Genomic DNA, 27,531 nt, shown 5'->3' on the forward strand with positions numbered 1-27,531 from the left:
GTGTGTGTGTGTGTGTGTGTGTGTGTGTGTGTTCAAGAAGGGGAAAAAAAACGCCTTTCAATTTGTTACACAAATCAGCTGTTGGCAGTATTCTCCTCACTGTATGTACAAATACAATACATGTACTCATAAAACACTGTACTATATGTACACTGTATACACACTGTATACACACACCCATACAAAGGACAGGAGACTTCTGCTTGAGACACATTAAACATCTCCCACTGATAGTTAGAATTAGCTCTGTGTGTTTTACCCTCTTCACTGCTATTCTGTTGAAATCTTTAATTTCATGTATCATTGAGCAACCTGTCTATATGAGCCAGCATGGCTGTGATGGCTATGTCTGTGTGTGTGTGTGTGTGTGTGTGTGTTGTTGGCTGGACTAGTTTTCACCTCACTGATGTTATGGCTTTCTGGAATCAAAGTAGTGGGACATTATGCCACGCTGAAATAACTTCAAGCCTCTTGGTAATGGTAAGATACAAGAAAAATGACCATTCTGTGTGATCGCCACCATGGCTGCTTTCCTATTTTTAAAAGCATAAGCAGTACCTGAGGGCGAGGAATAGACAGCAGGCGTATGTGCTTGCAGCGTGTGTGTGTGTTAAGTTCGTATACCTACTTAAAGCATGCTCAATCACACATACACGCACCGCCTCTCTTACTCTCAGAGGCACATACATAGAGCAAAAGAGCAGAGGATGATAGGAAGGTGTAATGATGTGTGACAAGAGTATGCTGGAATCGATTTGCCTGGGTGGGGAAGAAGAGTGTGTGTCTGGGTGTGTGTGCATGTATGGTCTCTGGTACAGAGGGTTGCCATACCATTCTCCTTTAGCCACTGATAGTATTCCTAAAGAATGAGCGGAAGATGACAGAATATAGTCGCTGTTCAAAAAGAAGCAGTGGATGAAAAATATATATCAGTATTAAAGTTGTCCAGTGAAGAGGCAAAAAAAGGAAATATAAAATATGTATATATATATTTTTTCTGACTACATGTTCATCTTACAGTTGCCAGCGCCTCTAGCCCTGCAGTACACGCTGTGTGCAAAGCTTTTCTCTCTTTTCTTTTTTCACTACCTTAATAAACTTAACATATATGTGCTGTAGTTCTACAGTATATAACATTATCACTGGCTGATAAAAAACCTGGAACTTAAAACCTACCAGTGTCACCTTTTTTTAAAAAATAAAGAAAAGAAAAACTGCTTATTTTTTCCTTCAAACTCTATCAATCAGACTTTATTTGTGGAGCATCTTTCATACAGGTTAGCGTAAAACCCACATTACTTTTTGCTTGACACCAGTTTATTTAGCATTATCTAATGGGCTTCAGTGAGATCAGTGAATTGATGTCTCACATGATGAGTTAAGTGATTTACACGCATGAAGCGATATGTTTTGATCTATTGGAGACCGTTATACAAGACTTTCACAGAAACATAATTTAATATTTCTACAGAAGGCAGTTTCATGTTTGTCTGTTTTGAAAAAAAGATTTCTTTTTGTTCTGAATATGTATTTTAGTCACACTAACCAGATTTAAGAGCATGACTAATTATCTCATTTCGAAGTGGAAATGATTATGTATTTCAGTTTTTCACGTTCATTTAAAATTAATTACATATTTGGATGACGACAGTGGAAGAATGACTCTTGCTTTGTGCGGAACTGCAATATGAGTTTTTTTTTTACATTTTTCCACTCAGTACTCATTAAACAGCGCTTAAAGTTTTAATTTGATTTAGCATTCCTTTTTTTATTTACAAATGTTATGCATTTGCCATACTTGTTAAAAAGAAATTGATGTCGTTTAAGTGCCTATTATTTCTTGTTCTTAGCGTTACTTTGATAAATTCAATACTAGAATGATTTCTGTGTTATATTGTGCACATACACACATAAGAATCTATATACAGTGCCGTAGCAACCAGTTGAGGACACTCCTGCTGGATATGCTAAGGTCATGTCCACAGTATTGTTTTGTGAATGTGTGAATTATCTGAGGAGGAGCTTACATTCTATAAATACCCACAAATTACACTTAGTAGTTTCTAGGATGATTCTGTAATTTCTTTTTTTGTTTTTAAACAAATAAATAAAAATATAAAATTAAGCGATATAGTATTTCTCCACCAGAATTACATTCTTGGAGAAGGCTTTTAGATGATTCTGTGGGGAGATATATTATCAAAAAACTTTTTTGGTGGCTAGTCAAAAATTTGTTAGGGGGTTGAGGTTGTGCTGGACTACCTCAGTATTTCTAAAATTCTGGCTATGGCGCTGTTTACTGTATGTGAGCTGCTATGTTTCAGCCTGGTGGAAAAAAATATGATACAAATAATATCTTTCGCTATTGGTGAAACCTGAGTTCTAGGCTGCTAAGGTTTTACAATAAGTTCTTTTTTGGGTCCATAGAATATATAAATGTCACTTGTTCTTCAGACTCATTTGAAGAGCAGTTTAACTTATTTCTCTTTTTGCCCTTCTTGCCCAATGGATGACATTGTATATGTGTTTGTGTGTGTGTGTGTGTGTGTGTGTGAGAGAGAGAGAGAGAGATTGGCTGTGTGGAAGTGGAGGGGGAAGTATGTGTGATGGTGCCAATCTGCTGCCAAGGGTGGGTGATGGCTGAGGCGTTCCAGTGTAACAGTGTGTCAGTGAGGGGGAGACGGCTGCAGATTAGATTTAGCTTTGGGAAAATTGAATAGCTGTCAGGTTTGGTTCAGCACGGCTAGCGATGAGGTGAGGAAAGGGGGTGTGTAGGGGTGTGTACTGATGACTGTCCCTCTTTCCCTAACCTCCCCTAACCCTCCCATCTCTTCTCCTGCTTCTCACTCCCTCCCTCTCTTGTTCTCATTGACCAAAGCATGATCTTGCTAAATTTGATTCCTGTGCTACTCATAGAGGGAGAGGGAAGAGATAGGGGTGTGTGTGTGTGTGTGTGTGTGTGTGTGTGTGTGTTTAAGAAAGAAAGAGAGAGAGAAGAGTGTGGAAAGAAGGAGGAATGTCGTGTCACAGAGTTAATTACAGCGTTAGCAGGCAGGAGTGCAGCCTGTGCTGCTATCCTTTCATGTCCTAGCAGGCCAGCTTTAGCCAACACAGCCACTCACTCATACTGTAATTAGTGCTTTGTTGGTGAGAAAAGCATGAGAAAAGCCACTGTGAATCAAACAACCTGCCTTTACTGTAGAGAGCTCAGGAGCAGGGAGCAAGGCCCTTTGCTACCGGATTAAAGAACTTCAATTCTTAAAGAGCACAACTGCTGACGCTGTGTTTGTGGGTTTAGAAAATCAAGTGTCTTTTGATGACTTGTTGTGTGGTTTACCTCTTTGATTCATCCCCAATCTCTCTGACTAAGTTAATTTGCCAGCGTGAAAAGTCGTTTGATTTAGTAGTTAATTTGTGTTTGTAAGGAAGTTCATTTTTCTTCCCAGTTCCCGAAGTTTATGTGGAAGTTAGATACACATACACATGCGTGCACACATAGTGTTTGCATACAGTGTAACGCCTTGTGTTCTGTGCTGTTTGGATGATGAATGTGAACACTGAAGATAAATATCCACTGTCATCTGTCATCGGGCTGTTCAGGTCTGGCTCTGCCTCTGCCTCTGTTGGCCTGCAGATAAAGAGCATCTCACCGTGGCTACACCGGACATTAATGGACACGCACAAGTATACAAGCACACAGTCTCATAGATTTCTGCAATTATGACAGATTGTTCACCTGGTGTGCTCCAGACTCGATTGCATGCAGAGAGTAAACATTAGCCAACTTGGTAAAGGGGCGGGACTAGTACTATTAAGCACATTAACGTGTGCGGCATTGTGTGAAGGACTGTCTGTGACTTGCCGTCCGCATCAATCATCCTGCCGGTTGTTTGGGTCCACCTTGTGTGCTGTAGGTAAAGATGGCCCGTATAAAGCAATACACTGACGAGAAGAAAGGACATCAGACCCATTACAGCTGCTCCATCAATCACAAATCCCACCTTACATGTCCTAAACCTCTGCATGCTCAGATAATTCTGGTTTATACGTCATGCTCAGAATTAAAGATGAACTGGCACCCACTTTCTTTCTTTCTGTTGTCTTACCTCACTTTCTCCCATTTCGTCTCTTTATTATCTTCAATCTCTCTGTCAACTCTTCCCTCTGTCAACATTTTCACCCATGTGTTTTTGCACCCTTGTGCCTCCCCCAATTATTTTTCTCTCTTTCTCTCCTTCCCTCTCACACTTTAAGTATCTCCTCCTCTCCCTCCATCCCTCTGCTTTAATAATGGATAGGATGCAGCTACGGCACTAAAGAATACATGGGAGGGGATCTTGGGACACGCCAGTGTTTGGAGCAAGTGTTGGTGCCCACACCCTCAAAAAATAGTTCTGCTGGCCTAGCACAATGTCGTGCACTTGCTGCACTCTCGGGCAGTCTCGATATGTATCCCAAGTCCACCCCCTCTGCCTCTGCATCAACTCTGCCAACATACACACACACTCGCACAAACACACACTTAGTTTGGCTGTACTTTATGGAGCCCCGCACTGCGCCCCATTTGCACAACACTTCTCATAGACTGTGAGAGTGCTGCCAAATCCAGCTCAGTGGGACAACAGTGGCCCCTCCTCCTGATGACCTTCACCTGCACTTGCTATCATCTCACACAAACACACACAGGGTGGAGGAATACAGTTATGCATAAACACCAATGTGAGAACATACATCAGCACACACACATGCACTTTAGTTAGCCTTTCCCTGTTCTCACTCTATCTTTATATTTATTTAAGTTTCCTTTTGTGTCTCCTTTCCATGTCATGTAAAGCAATTATTGGCTGGAGGCCTGCACTGGCTAATGTGCAGATGACACTGTGGTAATGCTGAGCACTGAGTAAGTTACAAACGATTACTTAGACACATAGGACCAGTATGGATCAATGTTGAGCCATATTGATTACATTGATTACGTAGAGCACAGTTTGAATTGTGATATTTTGTTGCGTTGTACTCAACTAGACCTGACTGAGCCATCTCAAGAACTTGGTTGAAGTATGTTAGGCCTAAAAAAAATCCCCAGGATGCACTGCGGTTTTCAGAACCAGACCTTTTCAGGTGGCTTCCTTCCAGGAAGTTAGTGGCAGTGAAATCGCTGTTGGAATGTGGCCTGGTTATGGTGGACTTTCCATAGGTAATCATATTTTTTTTCACTTTGAGGGGGCTTACTGAACAGAATGATGGATACAAATACCCCCCTGACTGTAACATTTTTTTTTTAAAAGCAATTGGTTGAAATGTTAATTTATGGTAAAGGTAGTATTGCTAATAGTTCTTTACTAAAACTGAATATTGCCATAAAATACAAAGTTTTCTGATTACAAACTGTTGTCAATGAGATGAATCTAATGTATTTCGATTGTATATTTGTTGACAGTATTCAATCAGTATAATATTCCTGACATTTTTAGATGTTTTCAATGAAAATACAGTCAATACTGAGGTAAATCCAGGGTGTAACTGCTGATAGTGGTAATAATGATAAATTTTGAAATATTTGAATACAAGTCAGTAATGGTTTGTAGAATACCACAAAAAAAATCTGTTGCCCCAAAAGCTGTTGAGCTGTTGCACCACCACACAGAGGAGCAAGTCTGATGAAATACTACAAAGATTGCAGTGTACATTGTATGACCTTTTGTCATATGTTTTGTCATTTTGAATGGCTACTAATGGATTTTGGAACCTGTTAAGTTAGTTTGGAAAATGTGATCAATTATGGCTGCCAAAAAATAAAAATGGCCAGCTGTTTTTGGCTAACAGCAATAAATGAGTGAACTGTTTAATATTCACAGGAAATGCAGCTCCATAGAAAATCAATGAACTTTCAATGACTGGGTGATCAAGCTTATGGCTGTATAAATGCAAGGTTACCGTTAGTTACTGTGAATGAGGTGTGGTTGTTGATGCCACTAAGTATTTACTCTGTGAGTTGTGTTCCTGTGTGCAAACTCATGAAAATAGCAAACCTCTTTCAAGCTAGTAGACATGTATGCAACAGCTGAGAATAAAATGTGTCAGAGTATCTCAGTAAAACAACTCATCAAACCTGGATGGGTTACAGTGACAGCAGGCCATGCCGGGTTACACAGTTGTCAGCAAAGAACAAAAATTTGTAGTGGACCCAATGTTGATGATGAAAGAGGGAAAAAAAATATCTGATGCATTCCAATTTCTGTACAATATGCTGATGACACTCAGACTTTGGTGTAAACAGTGACACTCCGTGGATTAGTTCTGGCCGGACGCAATAGTACAAGCTGATAGTGGTTTTGTGGTGTGTGGCATGGTATTTGGCTCTTAACAGCTGAGAAACTGTCCTTTATTTGAATGTCACAGAATTTCTTAACACTGATGCTGACCACATGCATCCTCACATTGCTACCTTTTTTCAAATAGTCACAAAGCATGCACCATCTCAGGATTGTTCTCGGAGTGCGATAGGGATGGCATTTTACTCCAATGAACTGCACAGTTCCCAGATCTCAGCCCAGAATGCTCCTGTGAGATGATGCAGAACAAGATGTTCATAGCATGAATGGGACACCAGAAGATCATGATGTTATCGGATCAATAGACTATGATCTCTGTGGAATTTTCATTAAGTCTGCTCTGGTAGATGTTCCTACTGGATAAAACAAGACTGATAAAGCAGTCAGGCCGATAAATCGTCCGATGTTAGCTTAAATAAGAGAGAAAAAAAAAAGATATACTTGTATCGGTGTATATGTCAGCGATAAATAAATAGACATTTCAGTACAAAAATGTTGAACTAGGTTTGAGGTCATTTAGAAACAATGTCTCCATTACATAGTTTGTCCAACAGAGAGCACTGACAAAATTATACTGTAGATATGCAGTGATTTGTTGATGCTGTTTATGTTCTTTAACATATTCAACTATGAACTGGATGTCATCTTTAGTTTATATTTTATGTTCAACATTTATTTCAAATTGTTCATTATCTTTATATGTTCAGTTCAACTTCTTTGTGTCTACTGATAAATGTTTTACGGTTCTCAGAAGTATTGGTACATTTATTTCCCCCATTTCTTTGTGAGGCCTTTAAAGCAAACTCAAATGAAACTGCAGTCCAAGAAGTGTAACTTCCTATAATAAATCTCCACTTGCAAGGATGAATATTACCTTTATACATCCACCACAATGTTTTGCTCTCTCCTTCCACTTTCACGCTGGCTGCTGCTAGAATCAATTTGAGACTGTGAGAATGTATGGAGTGGAAAAGGGAAGCAGCAGGCCACATTGTACATACTGCTAAGCATGAAAAATGTTTTCCACGACTCTTCTGAAACCAACTGAATGCAGGCAACTACAGATAGGCTGTGGACTATTAATCAGTTCCATGTGAACAGATTAGACTCGCTCTTGGTGCTATTATGTTTTTTGAGGAAATGAATTATGGCTGTATGAAATAAAAAGTGGACTGGAGATGGTAGAGACTAAGAGTCTACTTCCTGTACTTGCTTAAATTTTGAAAGGGAAATGCTGCCTTTGCATCATAATGGAACAATTTTAGGGTAGATATGTTCTCAGGCTGGCATAGGTTAAGCCTCAGCCCTTTAAGAGCTTCTCTCTGAGTGTGTGTGTGTGTGTGTGTGTGTGTGTGTAGGTGGGTGTACACCATGATGTCAAGGCATGTGAGGACATTGAAAGATGGCGGTCATTAGTGAGAGCAGGGATTTGGCACCCACTCTGAGGGGCAATGGTGCATACCCAACAGACGCAGTGCACCCTGGGACAAACTCCTGAGCGTCGCTACCAGCTATGCCATAAGGCCTTGTGTGTATGTGTATGTGTTCATGTTAGTGTACAGCTGTTATTCTACTGTTCCTCTTAATAGCCCTCAGGCAGCCTTTAAAGTGAGTGAAATGGGTGAGGTGTGTAAGTGGTTTTAATTATGTTGAAATTAAAAAGAGCAACATGGCTTGTATGGGGTTGAATGTCGGTTGTCAGCGGTAATTCATGAATAAGTGATGAAAACTGGCAGTGGAAATTATTTAAATTTCAACTTTTAGGGACTGCTGCTGCCCGAATGCTAATAGCATCAGAGTTGTGCGGTCACTTCCCAGAGTTCCTGGCAGGACATGACTGACAGTTTATAGGACCAATCTAAGAACAGCAGAGATGCACCACACAGATTCCCTGCCCCTAGAACATTTGTCCATTTACCGTAATGATGCTCAGAAAAACCAAAGCGCTAGGAGAAAAACTGAGAGGCGCAAAGGAAAATTGAGAAGCGCAAGGAAAAGCTATGACTAGCAAACCAAAAATAAGAAACGCAAGCCAAAAGACAGTCAATAACAGTCACACTGAAGCTGTGATTTTAGATGCAAATCACATTTCTTTGCATTTCACATTGTAGCTCTTTGTCATATTTTGGAATTATTGTAATTTTGGGTTGCAGTTTTTGTTGGATGATTTGCGATCCCACATTTCTTCATTTTTTTCTTAATGGACAAAATGAACGCCATACCTGTGATAACAGGGAGGATGTACATCAAGTACTCATTTTTAGTTTTTGTTGTACATTCCGTGGAGGCAAACCACCATTGTCAGTTTGTCGGGCAGTCCTGACCAAAATATCTAACCACCATTGGATAGAGCTGGCTTGGCTTGCCGTGAAATTTGGTACAAACTTTTCATGCCCCCTGAGATGTCTCTCAGGTATGAATGCTGACCATTAAAATTAAAAGCTGTTAAAAGTGTTTTGTAGTTACAGTATTTGAGTCCTTCCAATGCTTAGGCCAAGTATTAAATATGCAAACACTGCCTCTCGTTGCATCATTTATTTAGCTTTTTATTGCATTTGGACAATCAGTCTTTGGTTTAGCTTTACTGTGTATGTACATGCACACATTGGGGGATAGTTTGGATAGTCACTGAAAAACACTCCCCTGAGATAATGAACATGTCTTTACTCCAGTTGATGACTCCCTGCTAAGTTCCACATTTTAGTTGTAAATGAAACTATTTACTGTTTTCAACAGTCAATTCTGATTTTAGCTCTTCTGATGATAACACATTTACAGCTGCTGTCACTGCTGTCAACACACTAAAGAATAGGAACCCAGCATGCAACAGTGATGATAAAGAAAGACTTGTAGTAGATAGATGTTGTTATCTGTCTTGACTTAACAGAGCGTTAATCAATCAAAAGCGAAGAGATACCAGATTTGGAACATTGTTATTAAGCCCGACACAAGGCAGAATTCCGTTATCTTTCATTGTAATCAATCGTCATTTTAACTAAGATGTTTTAAAAACTTCAGTGTATTCGTCTGGCAAACTAAATACTGTCTGGGATAGTTATGAATTTTTACTCTATGTGGTCAAGTGTGTATGTTCAACAGGTTCTTTATAATGCCTTCAGATGTGACTCGGCAGAGACCAGAACTATTTGTAAGCCTGTGTCTACGGCCCAGCGACCGACCACAATGAAACTTTTCCATGCTCACTTCTTATGGCACAGTCTATTTCCTTTCAGGAGCTGCTGTCTTCTCACCGCATGATTGAGTGGTCTGTCAAAGCTCTGTATGCGTGCATGTGTTCTCACAATCCTCCCCATTCATTCACAGCGCATTGATCTCACTTTGAGACATCTCCGCGTTATGATCAATACTATATTCTTCCCCACTGATAGATTGCATTATGGTAAATGGAGCAGCGATGAAGGTGTGGCCAGTCAGGCAAGAATAGTTTATGATCCCTGAGTTTTATTTGTGTTTAAAGATGTCTTGTTTTTATGTCCTTGTGATTAGCATTTACACTAAGTGTTTAATTTACATTTTGTCTGTGTGTGTGTGTGTGTGTGTGTTTTACAATCCACGGGGAGTGTCTCTGTGCCACCAGATACGAGACTCAGACCAACATGCTTTTGAGGCAGGGAGGACAAGCGTGAAATTAATTGTTCCACTTCATCTCCAGCCAGCGCTCTTCTTTTGAGGGAACAATTTGTCGGCTGGCATACAAGGGAGGGTATGAAAAGAGGAGGTCATAGCAACGATTTGGCGTTCCTGGGAGATCCTGTGATCTAGCAGTGATTTCTTGCTGTGGATTTGGGCTAACGCTCCTGTCCCCTGCCCAAGTAACAGAGTGTTTCACAGGAGTCGAAATGCAACATCAGTCTAATTGCAATTGTTTCAGACAGTCTCTCACCCTTGCTCTCTGTTTTTCCCTCATTTCTGCATGCAGACCAACACTCAGACACACATGCAGTAGTGGCCCAATGATGTTGTGGCAGAAAGCAGAATTAACTTCAACCACATGATGCCTCTGGGTCCTACCTCTTCTCCTTTTCTCTCCTCACCTCCTCTCTCCTTGTCTCTCCACCCCCCGCTCCCCTCCTCCTCCCCAAAGCCATGTTGGCTGTAATTATAAACATGGCTTTGGGGAATCAGTCCTTTATATGAAATGATGACACTGCAAGATGTTTGTTCTCTTGGACATGTTTTAGGAGAATACATGCTCTCGCACTGTAGGCACAAGGATGTAGCTTTCATTAATGAACACACACAAGTACCTGAAAGCATGCACACACAGAAAGTGCACTTCATCCAGAGGGAAATTATTTCCCAGTTGTGGACTTCTGTCCTGGGATTTGGTTAAATAATTCAGCAAGGTCTATGTCTGACATGTTCAACCCATATTAAGTATTGTATTTTCTAAATACATAATATTCTCCACGTTTGGAAAAGATTAAATTCATATATAGATTAGACTGCAAATGTTTAGACTGTTTCATTCAAAAGATAGAGTTAAAATATTGTATGTCTTTGTGATGATATCATTGACATCAGAGGGTATTTTTGATCAGACCCTTTAGTTAAGTAAAAGTAGCAATACAACAATCCAAAAATGACAAGTAAAATTCTTAAATAAACCTACTGTACATAGAAAATTCATTATGCAGGCAGAATGGTGCCTGCCATTTATATGTTATATATCATATTATTGGTCTATTAATACTAATGCATTAATGTGTAAGCAGTATTTCAATGTTCTAGCTGGTCTAGGTGGCTAATTTTAACCACTAACGTATCTTATGTTCTGTAAAATGTTATGTAAAATCTGGTGGTGGAGAAAGTACAATATTTCCCTCTGAAATGTAGTGTTATAAGCATGATGTAATAGAAAAAATAAACACTCAAGTAAAGTACCTACACAATTGTACTTGAGATAATGTACTTAACAGTATGTTCCACCTCTGTTGATGCTCATTACCCCACTGGTAAAGGGGATTATGATTTTAATAGTACAGTTAGTGAAATGTTACCGCTGATGTCGAATACTGCTTTGCAGTATTGTTTTAATGTATTTAATTTAATATTGCAAATGTGATTTGCAGCTACACCATACCTTAAAGAATTTCACTCAGTAACATATGAATGACAGATGCTAATCCTTCATATTGATATTTATCAGTAGATATTGAATTGAGTATCCAATCACCATTTATGGATGAATGAAAGAAAGAATATTTTGAGAAGAATAGTACTAAAAAGAGTGATAGGGAGTTCAGCATAATTCATTTTCTTTCTTCCCCCTTTCCCCCTTTTTTCATTGTCTTTTATTTTTCCTTACTCTGTTGTTGATGATCAATATCTTGAAGGAACATGCAAATTTTTTCCAAGTTTCACTGGAAAGTTTGTCATGCACACTAGAAACTTTCTTATGTGTACCACATGCTTGCTCATTTCAGGGGCTCAGTACATCCTCAGTACATCCATCTGTTAAGTGGACTTATTGGTCTCTGTGTCCCTGTGTTGTCTCTCCTCGTCTCCTCCAGCACACACACACACACACACACACACACACACACACACACACACACACACACACACACACACATTCAGAGGCTTTTCTGAGCCGTGCCTTTTGTTCATCAAACCAGACTCATCCACTTGTTGTCAGACAAGCAGGCACAAGCAAACAGGGCCGCTTTTTGTCAATGAAAACCAAACAACACAGCTTGAATGAGACAGGATACTCTAGCACACAGAATTGTAATGGGTAGTATGCTTGGCTTCTTGGCACATGCTTCTGCTTGTCCTTTTCTACTGTGAATGTTCAGCTTCATTTATTAATCCAGCAAGACAGGAAACATCTGAGCAACAAACTAACAAAATCAATAATACTGTTTCTGTTTATAGTTTTGCTTTTGGTCATTACATTTAGGTCACATGATTCGTAATTTTAAGTAGGTATGTATTATGAATCATGATTTGTATGTGCTAAAAAAAATTCAGCAACTAATAAGTGAAGAATCCGAAGAGTAAAGTTTGTGTCTGTGCATAAATTTTTATGACAGTTAATGTGTGTGTGTGTGTGTCTATGTGTGTGTGTGTGTGTGTGTGTGAGGGAGAGAGAGAGAGAGAGAGAGAGAGAGAAAGAAAGAGAGAGGGAAAGATTCAAAGAGCTGTGAGATTGTGTGAGAGCGGGCCAAGGTAAAGTGGGCTCTGGTGACGCGTAAAATGAGCTGGGATTTGGGGGATTGGGGTTCAGTCTTAGTGTGAAATGAAGTTTTTCCCCTTCATTAATCACTTTATTATCAAACTCCAAGGAAACAACATACATAGATACAAACACATTCAGCATAATGTCTTTCATGAGTCTAACACTTCATAATGAGGAATGACCAATAGATCGACACAAAGAAAAAACGTGCATGTACCTATCTTGCCAACTACTGAAAATTGATTAGTATGAGCTGCCCTCTTCTAAATTTTGTTTTGGATGTACTGTCGGCTTATTGTATTATTTATTGAGTTTTGTATGCATGTGGGTTCGTGGCGCAGGCTTGCACATGTCTCTGTTTCTGCGTGCTAAAGTGCAGCCTGGATATTGGGATTCTAGCTATTGTTGTTCCACAGTCACACTGTGTAGGAGAGAGATTAGTAGCATCAGCTCATTCATGTGATGCGGCACAGCAGAAGGGTGAGGGGGGGAGAAAAAGAGAGGGATTGAGTTACCACAGACCATACAATATTTGTCACCACTGCTTATCTCTGGCTTCAACACAGTTGAAACTACTTTTTTTCAGTGGACAAATGAGGTAGCCTTAGCAGCCTAATATATATCTTGCTAGGGGAGATGTAAATTTGTAACTGAGCTGTAGTTTCATTCATGGGCAGACAGTTATTTTGGATTAGAGAAGCACTGTTTGGTACACAACCTCTAGCTGCTTCATTGGAGCTTCTCTGCAGTGCACAGGGCAGCTTAAAGGTGTGACTTTGTACTGTATGCAACACACTGAGACCCACCCTCATAAGCTGCTGTCAGTCACTTAGTGTGGTTAATGACCTTGGAATGGAATTTCATTTGACGTGCTCACGGTATGGAAAGATTATGTTTAAAAAAATTCACCAGCAGCATATCTTTCCACCGTGGCTTTCGAAGACATTGTTTCTAGAAAGATACATTGCAATTGAGTTTTTTAAAATATCATTTTTCAGTCCGTTCACCGCCATTGTATTGGGGTGGCAGAGATGGATAGCTCAAAACCTAGGCAAATTTAAACCAACATTTTCTCCAAGAGGTAGATAAGAAAATGTTATTTTTGTAATTTGCATGAACCAACCCTTAAATTGAAGAACCACGGCCCCATATCTCAGCAGCTAAGCTGGCAAGTAAAATGTTTTTGAATAATGATGAATGATGGACAGAAAAGGATGGAACAGCTTATTTGTTGGTTGCAAAAAGTTTGAGCTGATGCCCAGCCCATATTATAGGTTAGCAGATATCTCCCTGGTGAAATGAGCAGCACATGTACGACTGGTAAATCAGGCCAGTATCCAGGTGCACAAACTCCATTTCCAGAAAACATAACAATCCTTGGGGAAAAGGGAAAGGAAACATTATTTTGTGCTCAACAGCAAGTTAGGCCAAAGCATACACTTCTTCTGAGACAGTGTCACTGCTCAGCAGGAGATGAGTATCTAGACTAGTAGACATGAACAGGTGCTTCAGCCTAGGGTTACATCCCAATACCTCCAAAGCAGTAAAGTCCCAGGACTTGTGAGGTGACAAGGACCAGTTGTGTTTCATGAGCAAAATCTTGAAAATTGTACCAAATCAATTACATAAAGCAACTCTACATATAATAAATGTATTGTATAAGAATAATATTCAACCTTAAGTGGGTCTTCTAAACAGCCACAATATTTCTGATACTGCTGGAGCTGGAAGGGTGTCTTTGTCTGGCTCAAGGACACTTCAGCAGGGCAGATACTTATTAACACAAGAGCATGAATTTGTCTCATCTGGTTGTCTCCTTATTCACTGCGCAGCTATCCTGCTGTTAAAGTTGCCATTGAAGCCCGTTGCAAAAGCTTTCCTCTCCCCTCTCCTGGGAAATGGTTCTGGATGTATGTCAGTTGGCTTTCCTGTGATGATGATGTGATGTGAAGAGAATAGCTTTAGGCTAATTAGGCCTGGTCCTGCCCTGGTCTGCTCTGGTCAGCCAGACTGAACATAGCGCTGCAGACAGCCTGTGGTCAGCTGGACCCTCTTAGCGTCTCACTGACCACACAAACGTGATCACAAACACATAAACACTTCGATTCAGACCATGGGCACTTGGTGCCTTCCTTATGCCTTGGTGAAGTGTGTATCTGTCAGTTCTGCGCCAGTTTCATGGACACGGATTTAGTGGAGCTGTAGACAAAAATATACTGGTTTTAGTAGAGAGAGAGAGAGAGAGAGAGAGAGAGAGAGAGAGAGAAAAACAATTCTTAGCTATGACTGCATCCATGAAGTCAGCCCATTCATTTTTATAATTAGCAAGGAAGGAAGTGGGTGCAGTAGAGAAGGAGAGAGATGAAAGAAGAAAGCAGGAGATATACAAACTAGAGTGAATAAGAAGCTATAGGGAGGCAGTTAAGGAAGAAAGGAATAGGTAAAGAAACCAGTCAAGCCAGTTCAGGTTTGAGCCGCCGCTGAACTGTCAGCTTTAACAGCCCACCACCGCCAACCAGGAACCAGGATTGGCTTAAAACCTGGATTTTCAGTCCCTCTCACATACTGCAGTTGTCAGTCAGCCAGTGGGATTATCGCTCTGATTTTCATACAGTTACGGTTGCTGTGATTTGGCTTTTGAGTCATCAGCCAGTCACTTTGATTGGCCACAGAAGATGTTACTTGAGGCTGCAATTAATTAGCAGTGCTGTTGGGTGAGGGACAAAGGTTTGTTTGAGAAAATGTAAAACCTGGTGGTTGTGGTAGTTGTTACACAGAGCAGTTCTGAAGCACTTTTGCATCTAAAAGTACATTGATGTATTCAGGTGCGCCTTCCCATTGTTTCCTTCTTTCCCTCCTTGTGTCTGATCCAATCTTTACCATATGCGAAACAGAAAAAAATTTGGATGGCTGCAGCAGGGCTTTTGAAGAGAATTTTGATACTACAAACTGTTTTGCCATGACATGCAAATTAATTTGGCAGCGAAGGCACCACTTCGGCAGCGTTTCAAAGCTGCACAGACTGTTCAGTGTTATGGCTGTGAACAGAGTGTTGATGCTATGATATGGAGATAAAGATGAAACAGTGAGTGTTTCCCTTTATGAACCTGATTTATTTTCAACCCTCCCTGGCTCCTTACTGTCAGTAGCTCCTCGCTGTTCCTGCTGCTCGTTGTCTGTAAATCTCTCTCCTGGCTCCCCACTGGTGGAAGACGTTTTCCAATTATTCGGAACTTACACTGTAAGTTGGACACTCATCATCGCCTCAAAAAGTACCTTCATGTATCAGACCATCTTTCCTCTAATCACTATAATTGCTCTCAAAAAATTCCCTTATACCTCAGACCTTTTATTTTAATTATTTTCCAAACACCTCTCTGACATGATCATCCTGGTATCACAGGAATGTTGTACATTCAGGCTCTGGCCCAGGCCTGGAGCCAGGATGAAGTGACTGAGGGGGCTGTTAAAAATTGCAAGGGGGTAATCTTTTTCATAAAATAAAATTCATTGATTTAACCATGCAATAGCTTCAGAAATGTTAAATAACAACAACATAAGGCTACTGTTTCAAAATCAAAGAATACATTTATTAATCAGAATACTCACATAAGAATGTAGCACTAGCAGAGTGATAAATATTTTTTTAATTTATGAACGGTTCTCTGTCAAATCAGCAGGGGTGAGGCGTGTAGAAACAGCTGTTTCTCTCTCTCTCGTTGACTGGCCCTTCACTTCCCTGTCTCCTACACACAACAAACACTGCTGTCCGTGGTTCTGAAACAACAGTGGCGCTATCCATTGTTCTTAAACAACAGCTAAGCAATAGTCACATGTATCTTGGCCAATAATTTTGTTGTTTTTGCTATTTTTCTATAGATACATAAAGCTTAAACTGAGGGGGCAAAAAATACAACTGAGGGGGCTAAACCCCCTTAACACCCCTTGTGGCGATGGGCCCGCTCTGGCCCTTGCACTCCTTATAATTGGTTGCTTGTAATGATGAATGTTGTAATCAACGGATTTGAAGTTTATCTATTACTTTGTACAGTGTAAGTAATTCTGCTTACTATATGTCATAAAATATTAAACTGAATGTAAATTTGCTTTCCTCTACTTGTGCCCACCTGTAGCTCTGCAAATACAGATAGCATTTCACATAGCATTGCCCTCTGACCTCCCACTTCAGTATTATCTTTCCATGCTTTCTGTTCATCCATCATCCTATTCCTCTACTTTCTACCTTCACTTTTCACCCTTTACATCCCTCCGCCTTTCCTTCCTTCCTTATCCTACCTCTTTGCATCTCTCGCAATCTCTCTGCACCCACACAGTGTTTGCTCTCCCTATCAGTCTTTCGTCTCTATCTCTCTCTGTCTCTCTTTTTGTTTCCCTTTATCTCTCTTTTCACTTTCTCGTCTGTTTGTCTGTCTGGCTGTGTCTTTCTCTTGGGATCGAGGAAATGCAAGGAAGCCCGTATCACACACGCAAGTGGAGAAAGCAATATGCCCATTATTCTAACAAGATAACAATCAATGATCAAATTCAGTGTCCCCTCTCAGTGTCCCTTTTTGTGCTTGATTGTTTTCACATATACACGCAAATGTTGCATCCAGTCTTAATGGGTTAAGGGCTTTTTTTTTAAACTGACTTATCTTAGCCATTGTTCACTCACATGACTGAACATTTTGCCCAACCTCTCTGTTTTCACTTGCCACCTTCAGCTACAACTAACAAATTCCCCCTTATCAAAAGTTTTGGTCTGAAGCAGAAAAATATTACTCTCTGTTTGGTGTTGTCCTGTAGTTTTTCAGATGATTGCCTAAATCCAAAAGCTGCTGCCTGGGTGTCTGATGCTGTCCCCATTCCTCCTCCTATCGAGATCTCTCTCCCTTTGCCCTGCTCCTTGTGTGTGTTGCTGTATAGGAGCAGCTAAGAGCATGCTTCTAAGCAGGTTGGCATAACATTAGCGAGGGCATGCTATTTGATATGGCGGTAATCTTCTGTTAAATCCCCCAAGAGTGAAACACAGTGGCCTGTGGCTTTGCACAGATTTCAAAAATGGTTTTCTTTTCTTCTTCTACTTTTTTTCTGTACAAGTGTACCCACTTGCTTAGATCAGCTCTGCGTGTGTGTGTGTGTGTGTGGCATGTATGGGTGTGGAATTAGCAAGACTTAATGTCACTGTCCCCAGTTAAGGCGTTGGTTAAGCTAAGCACCATAGTATTGGTTTATAGCAGAATAACGTGATTTAGTGTAGTGCAGATACTGAGGGCAGCGGTGTGTCATTGATGCTCAATGTGTGGTTGCTAAAACTTGAAGGTGGCTGATAATTCTCTTGGCTGAGCTGATTGGTTTCGTTTATATGTAGATTAGTTTGGAGAAGCAACTTCTACTAAGCTATACTGCACTTTTGAATCGCTGATAATGAATTCTTAGTATTTTGCAGCATTGCTACTGGTCCTTGGTTGTATATTGTATATATGTTTCTCTATATTATAATTTTACCACTGCTACTTCTGGCTACTCTGTATACACCTAAACACCTATTGCATGTCTGTTCATCCTGGAACCGGGAAGTCTGTAGTTGTAGCTGTAGAACCGGGAAGTCTCAGGTTTCCCCCAATTTTTATCCTGTTAAACTCTACTGTTAGGTAGATTTTGTCATATGCTGTAAACTTGTGATTTTAGTTCATATAAATAAACTTGAATTGTTTTCACTTAGTGTAGTGTAGAATCTGCTTTTTATAGCTTACCCACCTCCAAAAATACCAGATAATTAGGTATGTTTTTATGACTGCAAGCAGTTTGAATATGGTATTATCGTATTTTCCCCATCACCTTGCTTTGTCTGAAAAATATGGTTATTTGTCAGATGTGAGCAAAATACTGAGTAACATTACTATAGATAGGAAATTGAACATTAGCATGAGCTCACACTGGGACATGCCTGCTATAAAATATCACATCTACTGCATAGCAAAGTAAAACAATTAACTGAAATGCAGTAATTGTAACCTGATAACATGAATGTGTGGTTTTCTTTCAGAAATACAAGGAGTTTGAGCGGGCAGTGCGGGTGGAGGAGATTGATGGGCTGCGGCTGGTAAAGAGGCTGGCAGAGGACATGGAGGAGATGTTTCACAAGAAGGCCCAGGCAATGAAGGTACTTGTTTCTACCTGAATCTTCATCCATCACACTAAACCTAAACCTTCCTTAGAATTAAAAATTATTAGAAATTGCTATAAAAACACAAGGAAATGTTAAGATGTACTTAAAAAACAATTATTTTCTATTTAATTCTATTTATAACCATCTACATTTCACATGTACTGTTGTATATAACAAATAATAATGACATTGTTAATAAAAAACAATAGAAATGATTTTCATTTGTATTGGTACATCTATTCCCTGAGCGCCTGGAAATGAAAAAGTAAAGGTACTGAGTTTTACTTATTTCTCACCACTCTGCTGACCCTATTGGATGTCTGAAGAAGTGCTGTAGTGTCACATTGCCAGCCACATCTTGTGTTTGCTGTGTGTATGTGTGAGAGAGATATGTGAAAGAGTGGGTGCTGCGGGTGAGGTGACAGACAGAGAGGTCTGCTTAGACCAAACATCAGTTTCTAAGAGGCCACTTTAGGACAAACCTCTAAACTTAAACTAAAATTATGATTTAGATTTTTGTATGTGTTTAACCCTTGTTTTAGTCAATTCTACGTGTATGTCTGGATGTATGGGGTGACTTTTGTCTTTAAAACACAAGTGGACTGGATAGCCTGTCTTTAGTATCCTGTGGAGGACAAGTACTGTGCTTAAGTATACATTTTAGGTACTTAATGAACTTAATATATTATTTCGGATGAGTGTATTGTACTTTTTACTCCACTATATTTATTTGCCAGCTAGAGTCAATAGTTACCTTGCAGATTGAAATTTGACATGCAAAACATATGATCAGCTCATTAAATATGAATTAGAAATAGAATTAAAATGCCACTAAAAATATTAATGCTTCAGACATAATAATAATTCAATAATTATATGCTAAAATAAACACTGAGAGGCCATTCTGCATAATGAATACTTTTACTTTTGATACTTAAATAAATTTTGCTATTAATACTTGTGTACTTTTAGTTAAAATTTTGAATGCATGACTTTCACTCATTTTGGTATATTTTCATATTGTGGTATTTCTATTTCTTTCTTAAATATTAGATCTGAATGCTTCATTCACCTATGTTGTCGATACATGTGTACATGTACAGTATGAACACACTTATCCATATCTGTGTGTGAGAATGTCTTCATGTCTATGGATATGTGTGTGTTTGTCAAGGCTGTAACAGGTGCAGTTCAGCATGTGTCCATGGTGCACTGCCTCTCTGGATGCAGCTCTAGCTCCAGGTGATAGATCCTATCAGGACAACGTGTTGCTGTTAACAGAAATTGGATTTCTCTCTGAGAGTCTGGTCCAAGGATACAAGCTGAAAGGAAAGCGAGGGAGGGAGAGAGAGCAAGAGGGGCACAGATAGTGACATACCATTTCCATGCTTTAGCTTTGCTTGAGCCTGTGTTATTATTCTTATGTATGATACCTTTGCATGCTCGGATTGCATGACCATGCCTGTTTCACAGTGTTACATTCACTTTGAAAGCATCCACATTTCCGTCCACATGCACAACAGCCTTCACTGAGCACATAGAGAAGATGAAGTATTTCATGCTAATATGAGTCATCTGGCATTACAAAAATGTGACTCCTACTCTTACACAATGTTTGCTGGCTAAAAAAGCAATGTTCTAATTGAATATTGTAACTGGTTATAATATTACCTCTTGTAATAGATAATGGAGGACTTAATCAGTTTTCTAATAATAATGAACATTGTTTTGGAATTAAACCACTGTTTTCCAAACCAGTATTAACTATATAATAACTATATTATACTTACGTAACTCATTTTGAGAGACATGTCTTGTCAACCTGTTGCAAGTGTCTAATAAACTAGCTTGTTGACAAGAGTCATTTTTATTGAGCTGTGAGATTAGATGTATTTAATATAGTAACATAGTTGTCCTGTGTGTGCGTTAAACCCCTAGAGATATGAGGACTGGCTTCTCTAAAGCCGCCTGCCCGAATGCTGGATGCCTGGTAATTGTACATCTCAGGGGGTTGTGCCCGTGTGTGTGTTAATCTGTGTGGAGTAAAAGTTATGGGGGTTGATGACAAGATGAAATGGAATACTGGTAACCAGGGTGATGTAATCGTGCTTTAGCAAGGGCAGATGAAAGTCTTCGGAGGAACAGGAAGAATAAATGTTATAGGAAAGAAACTTGAAGAAAGTGGAGAAGTGACAAGAAAGCCCCCATGCTTACATCCATGGAGAATTTAACCCTTGTCCGCTGCCATTGTGATTCCACTTCACCTCCACCTTTCTCATTTTCAACGCTGACAGTTGGCCTTGTGATGAATTGTTAGTCGCAAACATACAATGGAGGTGTCTATGAGTCCTCTTCCCTCTTCTTCTCCATCTTTCTCCAATTTCTCTCTGCTTTTATTACCCAAACTCTCATCTGTCTGGCCTTGTGTGCAGCCCTCCCTTGCTCCTTTGTCAGTCTCCCCCCTCTCTACTCTGCCTCTTCCCATCTCTCTGCTTTTTGCTAAAGTATATGTGGCGCTTCAGCAATTCAATTTCCGTGCAGGCGCTCTCCCCTGTCCGTCAACGTGGTTTTATCTAACCGTCTTCACGTCGATTCCGCCTCTTTATCACTCGCCACCACCCGCTGAGAGACAGCAGCCTCTGCTGCTGTGAAAGGGTGCACCTGTAAATATGTGTGCATGCTAGTTAATGCTGTTCTTTTTAAGTGTGTTTAGGTAAGAGAGGTTTTGTGCTTTCGTTCTTGTGTGTTAAGATAATGGCTTTGATTTGGAGAGAGGAAGAGGATATGGTAGAGGAACATGTTTATAAGCATAATTCATAGTATTTAAGCTTTCTGCAGGTTTATGTGTGGTATTGTGTTTGTGTGTAATAGAGAGTGTATATGTGTGTTACTGCATTTAGAATTAGTGTTTGATTGTGTTCATGTCTCTATCCTCTCTCTATCATCAGCTCCACATTATTGTGGCAAGAACAGCCGTCTCTCTGTCTAACAGAAAATAACTTGGGCAAGAGCAGTTGTGCCATTTAGTTGCTTCAGCCAATTCAATTGATGTTGTCTGTGTGTATCCTTGTCCCTGTACTGTAAATCCATAGGCGTGTATGTGTATTTATGTGTTTATTCCTGGGCTCAGCAAGCATCTTAGCTCGCTATTGTTACTTTTTAATTGCTATTACCTTCATCAGTCCCTGAGTTGGTGGGATATTATCATCGTCTAGCAGACAGCAGCTCCTCTCCTCTCGTCTCCTCTCGTCTCTCTGTCTATCTCTTCTGAAAAAAAGCTTGTCTGCTGGCTGTAAATGGTGGCAACAGCAGACGGTTAAAGAAACAGTGAACATGTTTTTATCAAAGCTGAAAAGCGTGGAGCTATTGTAATGCCCTCTTTGAAGTCAAGCACAGCTGTGTTTCATGTGACAAATGCACTTCAAAGCAGAGTGGATGCCTTGCTGCTAGGTCTGTTTCTCCTGTAATGGCATTCGGTCTCTGCATGCTCTGTACCTGCTGATATCATTTACCTGTGGCAACTATGCCTCTGTAGTCCTCAACATGATTACCAGTGTAGAGCAGGGGAAGTCTGCATGGGTGTATGTTAAAAATAAAAGCCGCACACAGGACTGTAAATGAAATTTCTCTGCCTGCAAAACCTCCTATGAACTTTAATTTTCATTTGCTGACATGCACAGTGAATTTTAAATGCAAATTTAATTTCAACAATGTGACACAACTCGTCCTCTGCAGGAGATGATTTGAATTAAGATGAACATGTAAAGAGAAATTCTACAACTTGGGTCTTATTTTCTTATTTCTGTTGGTAATGATAACATTGCAATTTAATTGCTGAGCACATGACGACATTGCTAAAAAGTCTGACAGAGCAAGAAACACCAGCAATCAATCAAACCTCAAGGTTAGCCAAACTTATTTGGAACAAACAAGGAGAAAAGAAGATACATGGTAAAACACATCCATCACACTTTAAAGACTAACTTCCCATTTCAAATTTGGCCTGCCATACTTGCCGTTTTTATGCTCACACACACACAATTTTCCTGTGCTATGAGGGATTATTTCTGACATTTTGGGTGCACTCACTTTTAATTTCACCTCCAATAAAAGTGGTTTAGAAATGATTGCCCAAACTACAAATATAAATCAAATATAAGTTGTCATAAACCACAATTTTCCTGTAAGGGCAATGTCAGAGCCACACAATAGCCAAGTTTCCTTTCATATATAACGCAAATTTTAACCAAATTTCCAGAAAATCAGCAAAAGAAAACGCAAATGAATGCACATTTCCATCCTCTACTGTTACGCGAATATTCAGAATTGAGCTCATCAAGATAAACAGTTGACAACTTTTCCCCATTACCAACTTTTCCACCTCAGCCAAGTGTGTTTTTATTTTTTTTTTATGACCGCATTGAAAATGCACATAAAAACAGATGGATGGAAACACTTAATCTTATTTGTCATCAATTTCCTTTTTTGTCTGATATGAAGTTCTCTCCCCTAAAAAAAGAGAAAAAAGGAACGACACATTTATTATTCCTTAGTGCAGATATATATGAGCGCTACACTGGAATTTTCCATATTTGTTGGTGTATTGGGATTATAATGGTGTGGTCCAGCCCTGCAGTCTTGTACTGCCCTTTCCTCCTGTCTGCCCTCCTCACTGACATACCACACTGTCACACTGAGCTCACAGCTTTGTTCCCCTCATTTCCCTCATTTCATTAGCTGTCCTCAGTCTCAGATCATTGCCACGTCTGTGTGTGCGTGTCTGTCTGTGTGTGAGTGTCTGTTAAGAGTGATGGCTACTAATGACAAGGCAGAGCCAGCCAGTAGATGTCAGGACAGCGACAGTCTCTTCCTTCTCCTTCTCTCTGGTTGTTTTTCTGTCACCAAGAAATCAAAGTGAGAGAGATGGAATTGTTTTCTAGAGTGATAAAATGGGGATGTAGGCAGGAAGGATTGTGAAAGGTAAATGTCAAGAAAATAGATAAGCCAAAAAATCAGTCTAAGCATAAAATGAAAGTCAAGAAAATGTGAAGAAAGAGGAAATTTGAGACAGAGGAGAAAGGGATGGCAGGGCTGGGTTAAGCACATATTCCCTTCATATTCCCTTTCAGTCAGCAGAACTGCTGAGAACTTGTCAATTATTGATTATCGGGACTTGTTTTAAAGCTCACTACTCCCCTCCCTCATTCTGTTTTCCCCTCTCTCTTTCACTTTCCCTTTGTATCTGTCTCTCCACCATGCTCTGTCTACTTGGCTTGTACCCATTCTAAATGTGCAAAACAGAGGAAGCAAAGTGTCACAGAGCACTTTTCCATTTTGTTGATGCTGCAACTCTTCCCTGGCTGGTTTGACAATATTAATTGCTGTCCCCAGTACTATTGATGGGCTGACCCGAGCCAATCCCGCTCAGCCCAGCTCAGGCCTCTACGGATGAGGCCTCTGGCAGAAACAAGACCCGTAGGACCTGCCCTGATCCAGTAGGCCAAGGCTTATTTAGCATTTCCTCTTACAACTGAAGAACAGCTATACATCAGTTATTCACGTGCATTAGCTTACTACATGTATAATTAATTTGTGTAAGGTTGCACATATAGACATTTTAAGAGTGCAAACATATTTAGGTGTGAAAAAAAGTGTCAAACTATCCACACATGCAGACAGAGCTGATAAATGCAGCTGATTACTTTGGGTCACTGTTGGTAAGTTGTGTGTTAAATAGCAACTCTGCTACTCTTACGGCAAAATGTTCAGATGCCCTCAACAAATTATAACTCCAAAAGATAATTATATGGAAAAAAGAAAACTTAAATTTGAACCCAAAGTACAAATGCATGCTGAACCAACAGCACCTCTGGGAATGTTTTTTTATGTGAGTCTATTTAGAACTGTAGTTGAATGCGGTCTTGTTCTTGGCTATCTCAGGAGAACATTCAGATTCAGGCCACTGCCCTCCCCTCCCCTTGGTGGAGGGAGTGTGCCGAGGCAAGGCTTAATGTACTGTTTAAAAAAAGTCCAAGACTTCCGCTACCAGTCAATAATGTATGCGACTACCCCCATCCACCCCTCCTCTGCTTCTCTGCCAGCGGTTGTTAGCATAGCTCAGCTATATATGACAGCTTTTGCTAACTTCCATGGCTTTAGTGTTACATTCATAATGGATAGGCATTTGTTAAGGTCAGTGGCTTCAACTGTCAGGAAATCTACCACACAGCAAGTACAGCGCAAGAACAATAAGCCAATCAAGTTGACAGCTAAATAAGGGGGATCGTTTATGAACTTTTGAAAGTGTAAACAAGCTGAATCCTTTGTCAGGCAAATCCTAATCACAGGATGTCAGATAATGAAAGAGGGCAGATGAGTGCAAATGTCAGAGAAATGGACTGGGCGGGTGGAAGGGGGCGGGTTGAATAATGATGAAATAGTAACGGAAATTGTGTTTAATTGAGGGGGAAGACATCACCTCAAATTACACTAAGAACATTAGGAAAGTATGATTTTTTTTTTCAGGCTCAAAAAAGTTGGGTCTTAACCAGTCAGAACCAGAGATGATTCTGTCTTAATAGGGACAAACCTAAATCTGATCATTTTTACCATGCCATATGAGTCCAGGCAGAATTTCAAACTGTCAACATGTAACAAAACACACATATTCCTGACATAAATGTCAATACATTTATTCCATGCCTCAGACTTTTCCTTCTGTTAGGACAAAATAAATTCTCTTGATGCTAATTTGTTCTTCATATGCATCATTTTCAGTGTTAATATGCATCACTTCAGCCAACCTAACAGCTCCAAAATATCATAGAACGTGCTGGCAAAGCAATGGGGGCACAACATATTGTTTCCTGTGGTTTTATTTAGGCTGAAAACAAATTAACAAAATAATTCCTGAGGGAATTAAGAGAAAATGGAGCCTGACCCGGACCAGACCAGTCGGGTCAGGTCTAATCAGGTTGGTGCTGAGAATCAAAGCTCTGCAGTGAAGACAGAGACCAGCAGAAACACATCAGGGATCTGTAATCAGGTAGAGATGCCAGACTCTTCTTCTAGCGCTAACAAATCTAATCCAGCAAGCCTTGTTAGCTCTGTGTGTTCAGCTTTTACCCTGTCAGCTACAGTGAAGGCTTGTGAATGTGTGCGTTTGTGTATGAGCGTGTGAGTGTGTGTGTGTGTGTGTGTGTGTGCGTATCTTCAGGGAGACAACAGGGCCTGCTTCTCTGACTGTGTCAGTTTAATTATTGCTGTCATCTGGTACCAAGCCTGAGCTTCGACAGAATGACTTGAGAAAAAAAGTGTTTCCTCTCGCTTTTTAAACTGCATCATACACTATGACAGGACCACCTATTGACAAAAAGACATGGCAGGCTCATTTGAATATATGCGAAACACACACAAACACATGCAGGGAGGACAGCGCACACAATCATGTACGTACACAGCAACACAACGTACACACAAAGACAAACGCACCACCTGGAGTGTTCGTTCTGGTGATATGCTGGAATTGAAATTCACAGGAGTGAGTAGTACCTACTTATCTCTAATCTGTTTTTCCAATTGAAAAACTCCCTGCTACTATGCAAGTTATTTTTACCCTAGAGTTTTAACTCCCATCTTCCTGCATAGTAAATTACACTACATGAATGAAATGCCAGATTAGATTATACGCAAGTGGTTAAATGTTCAACAGTAGAGATTAAATTATTTTTGGCCATGTATGAGGATGATGTAATGTTGTGTATTTTTTACAGCCAGTTGTTTTTCCTATGTACACAGAGTCATAGGAGAGAGAAATGATACATTTCACAATGTGACACATTTTTTTCAGGTCATCTCACAACTGCATATTGATAGATACACACACACACGCACACATATTCTGTACATGCATGTGCACATTCAATCAGATTCCACCATGGGCACATTGACGTACTTGCATACTCTCACATTCAGTGATTGACATTTGCAAAAGCGGCTGCAAGACAGAATAGGTCAAAGGGCTAATATCTTAACACGTGTCCGCTGAGAAAAACATTAACACTCACACATGCACATGCAAACACACACCATCACCCACTCACAAACGCTGAAAAGTGTGTTTCTATCGACAACGGCTTCACAGGCAGCATCTGACATTTCGCTGGGCGTGTGAGGCTAAGCGTTCAGACCTTTAGAGAATGTTATTCTCTCATTCCTCTCTCATCCTCCCTTTATTCTGCCGTCCTTATCTTTGTTTGCTCCTAGTGCATACTTTGTTGTTGATTTTCAGCAGATGCACGTGTCGGAGGTTTTGTGGTGCCTCTCAATGCCCGGATGCGCACACACACATAAACTAGCACATATGCTTTCATATAGGCATACGTTTTTTGTTTGATTCTAAAAAAAAGATCCAAAAGAAATCCAGGCCAGAGAGGACACAGAGGCAACCACAGTGTCATCTGCTTGTTTCCATCAGACCAGGAAGGAAGCGGAACAAGTGCACACATGAATCGATAGCCGAATGGAACCAAGCACAGAATGATATGCAACGATATGCAATGGCCAGGTGTGTTGCTATGGTGAAGAAAATAATTGGCCAGGCTCTAGATTACAGTGTTCATTTCCCAAAACAGCCTGCCTGCACACACAGCAGCAGTGCAACACACACACACATACACAACCTCACACATGGCTCAGCTGAAATAAGCTGGCTGATTGCATAGTTTTACGGGTAAAGCCATTTGAATGGAAATATGAAATGGAAGTGCATTACCAAAACTCATAGACACCAGGACCAGCTGTGAATGAGAGAAATGACTTGC

General features: G+C 40.1%; 1 protein-coding gene across 10 annotated transcripts in view; it reads left to right on the plus strand.

Annotated features, from left to right (window-relative positions):
• The window catches only part of cacna2d3a (calcium channel, voltage-dependent, alpha 2/delta subunit 3a), a 125,753-nt gene that overhangs the window by 16,227 nt on the left and 81,995 nt on the right, over nt 1-27,531 (plus strand). For all 10 annotated transcript variants that reach the window (XM_044209816.1, XM_044209817.1, XM_044209815.1 and 7 more), the window contains one exon: nt 18,587-18,703. In XM_044209816.1, coding sequence (XP_044065751.1) covers nt 18,587-18,703 — 117 coding nt within the window. The remainder of the gene's footprint in view (nt 1-18,586; nt 18,704-27,531) is intronic.

The sequence above is a fragment of the Siniperca chuatsi genome, linkage group LG10, assembly GCF_020085105.1.
Source record: "Siniperca chuatsi isolate FFG_IHB_CAS linkage group LG10, ASM2008510v1, whole genome shotgun sequence".
NCBI classification, from domain to species: Eukaryota; Metazoa; Chordata; class Actinopteri; order Centrarchiformes; family Sinipercidae; genus Siniperca; species Siniperca chuatsi.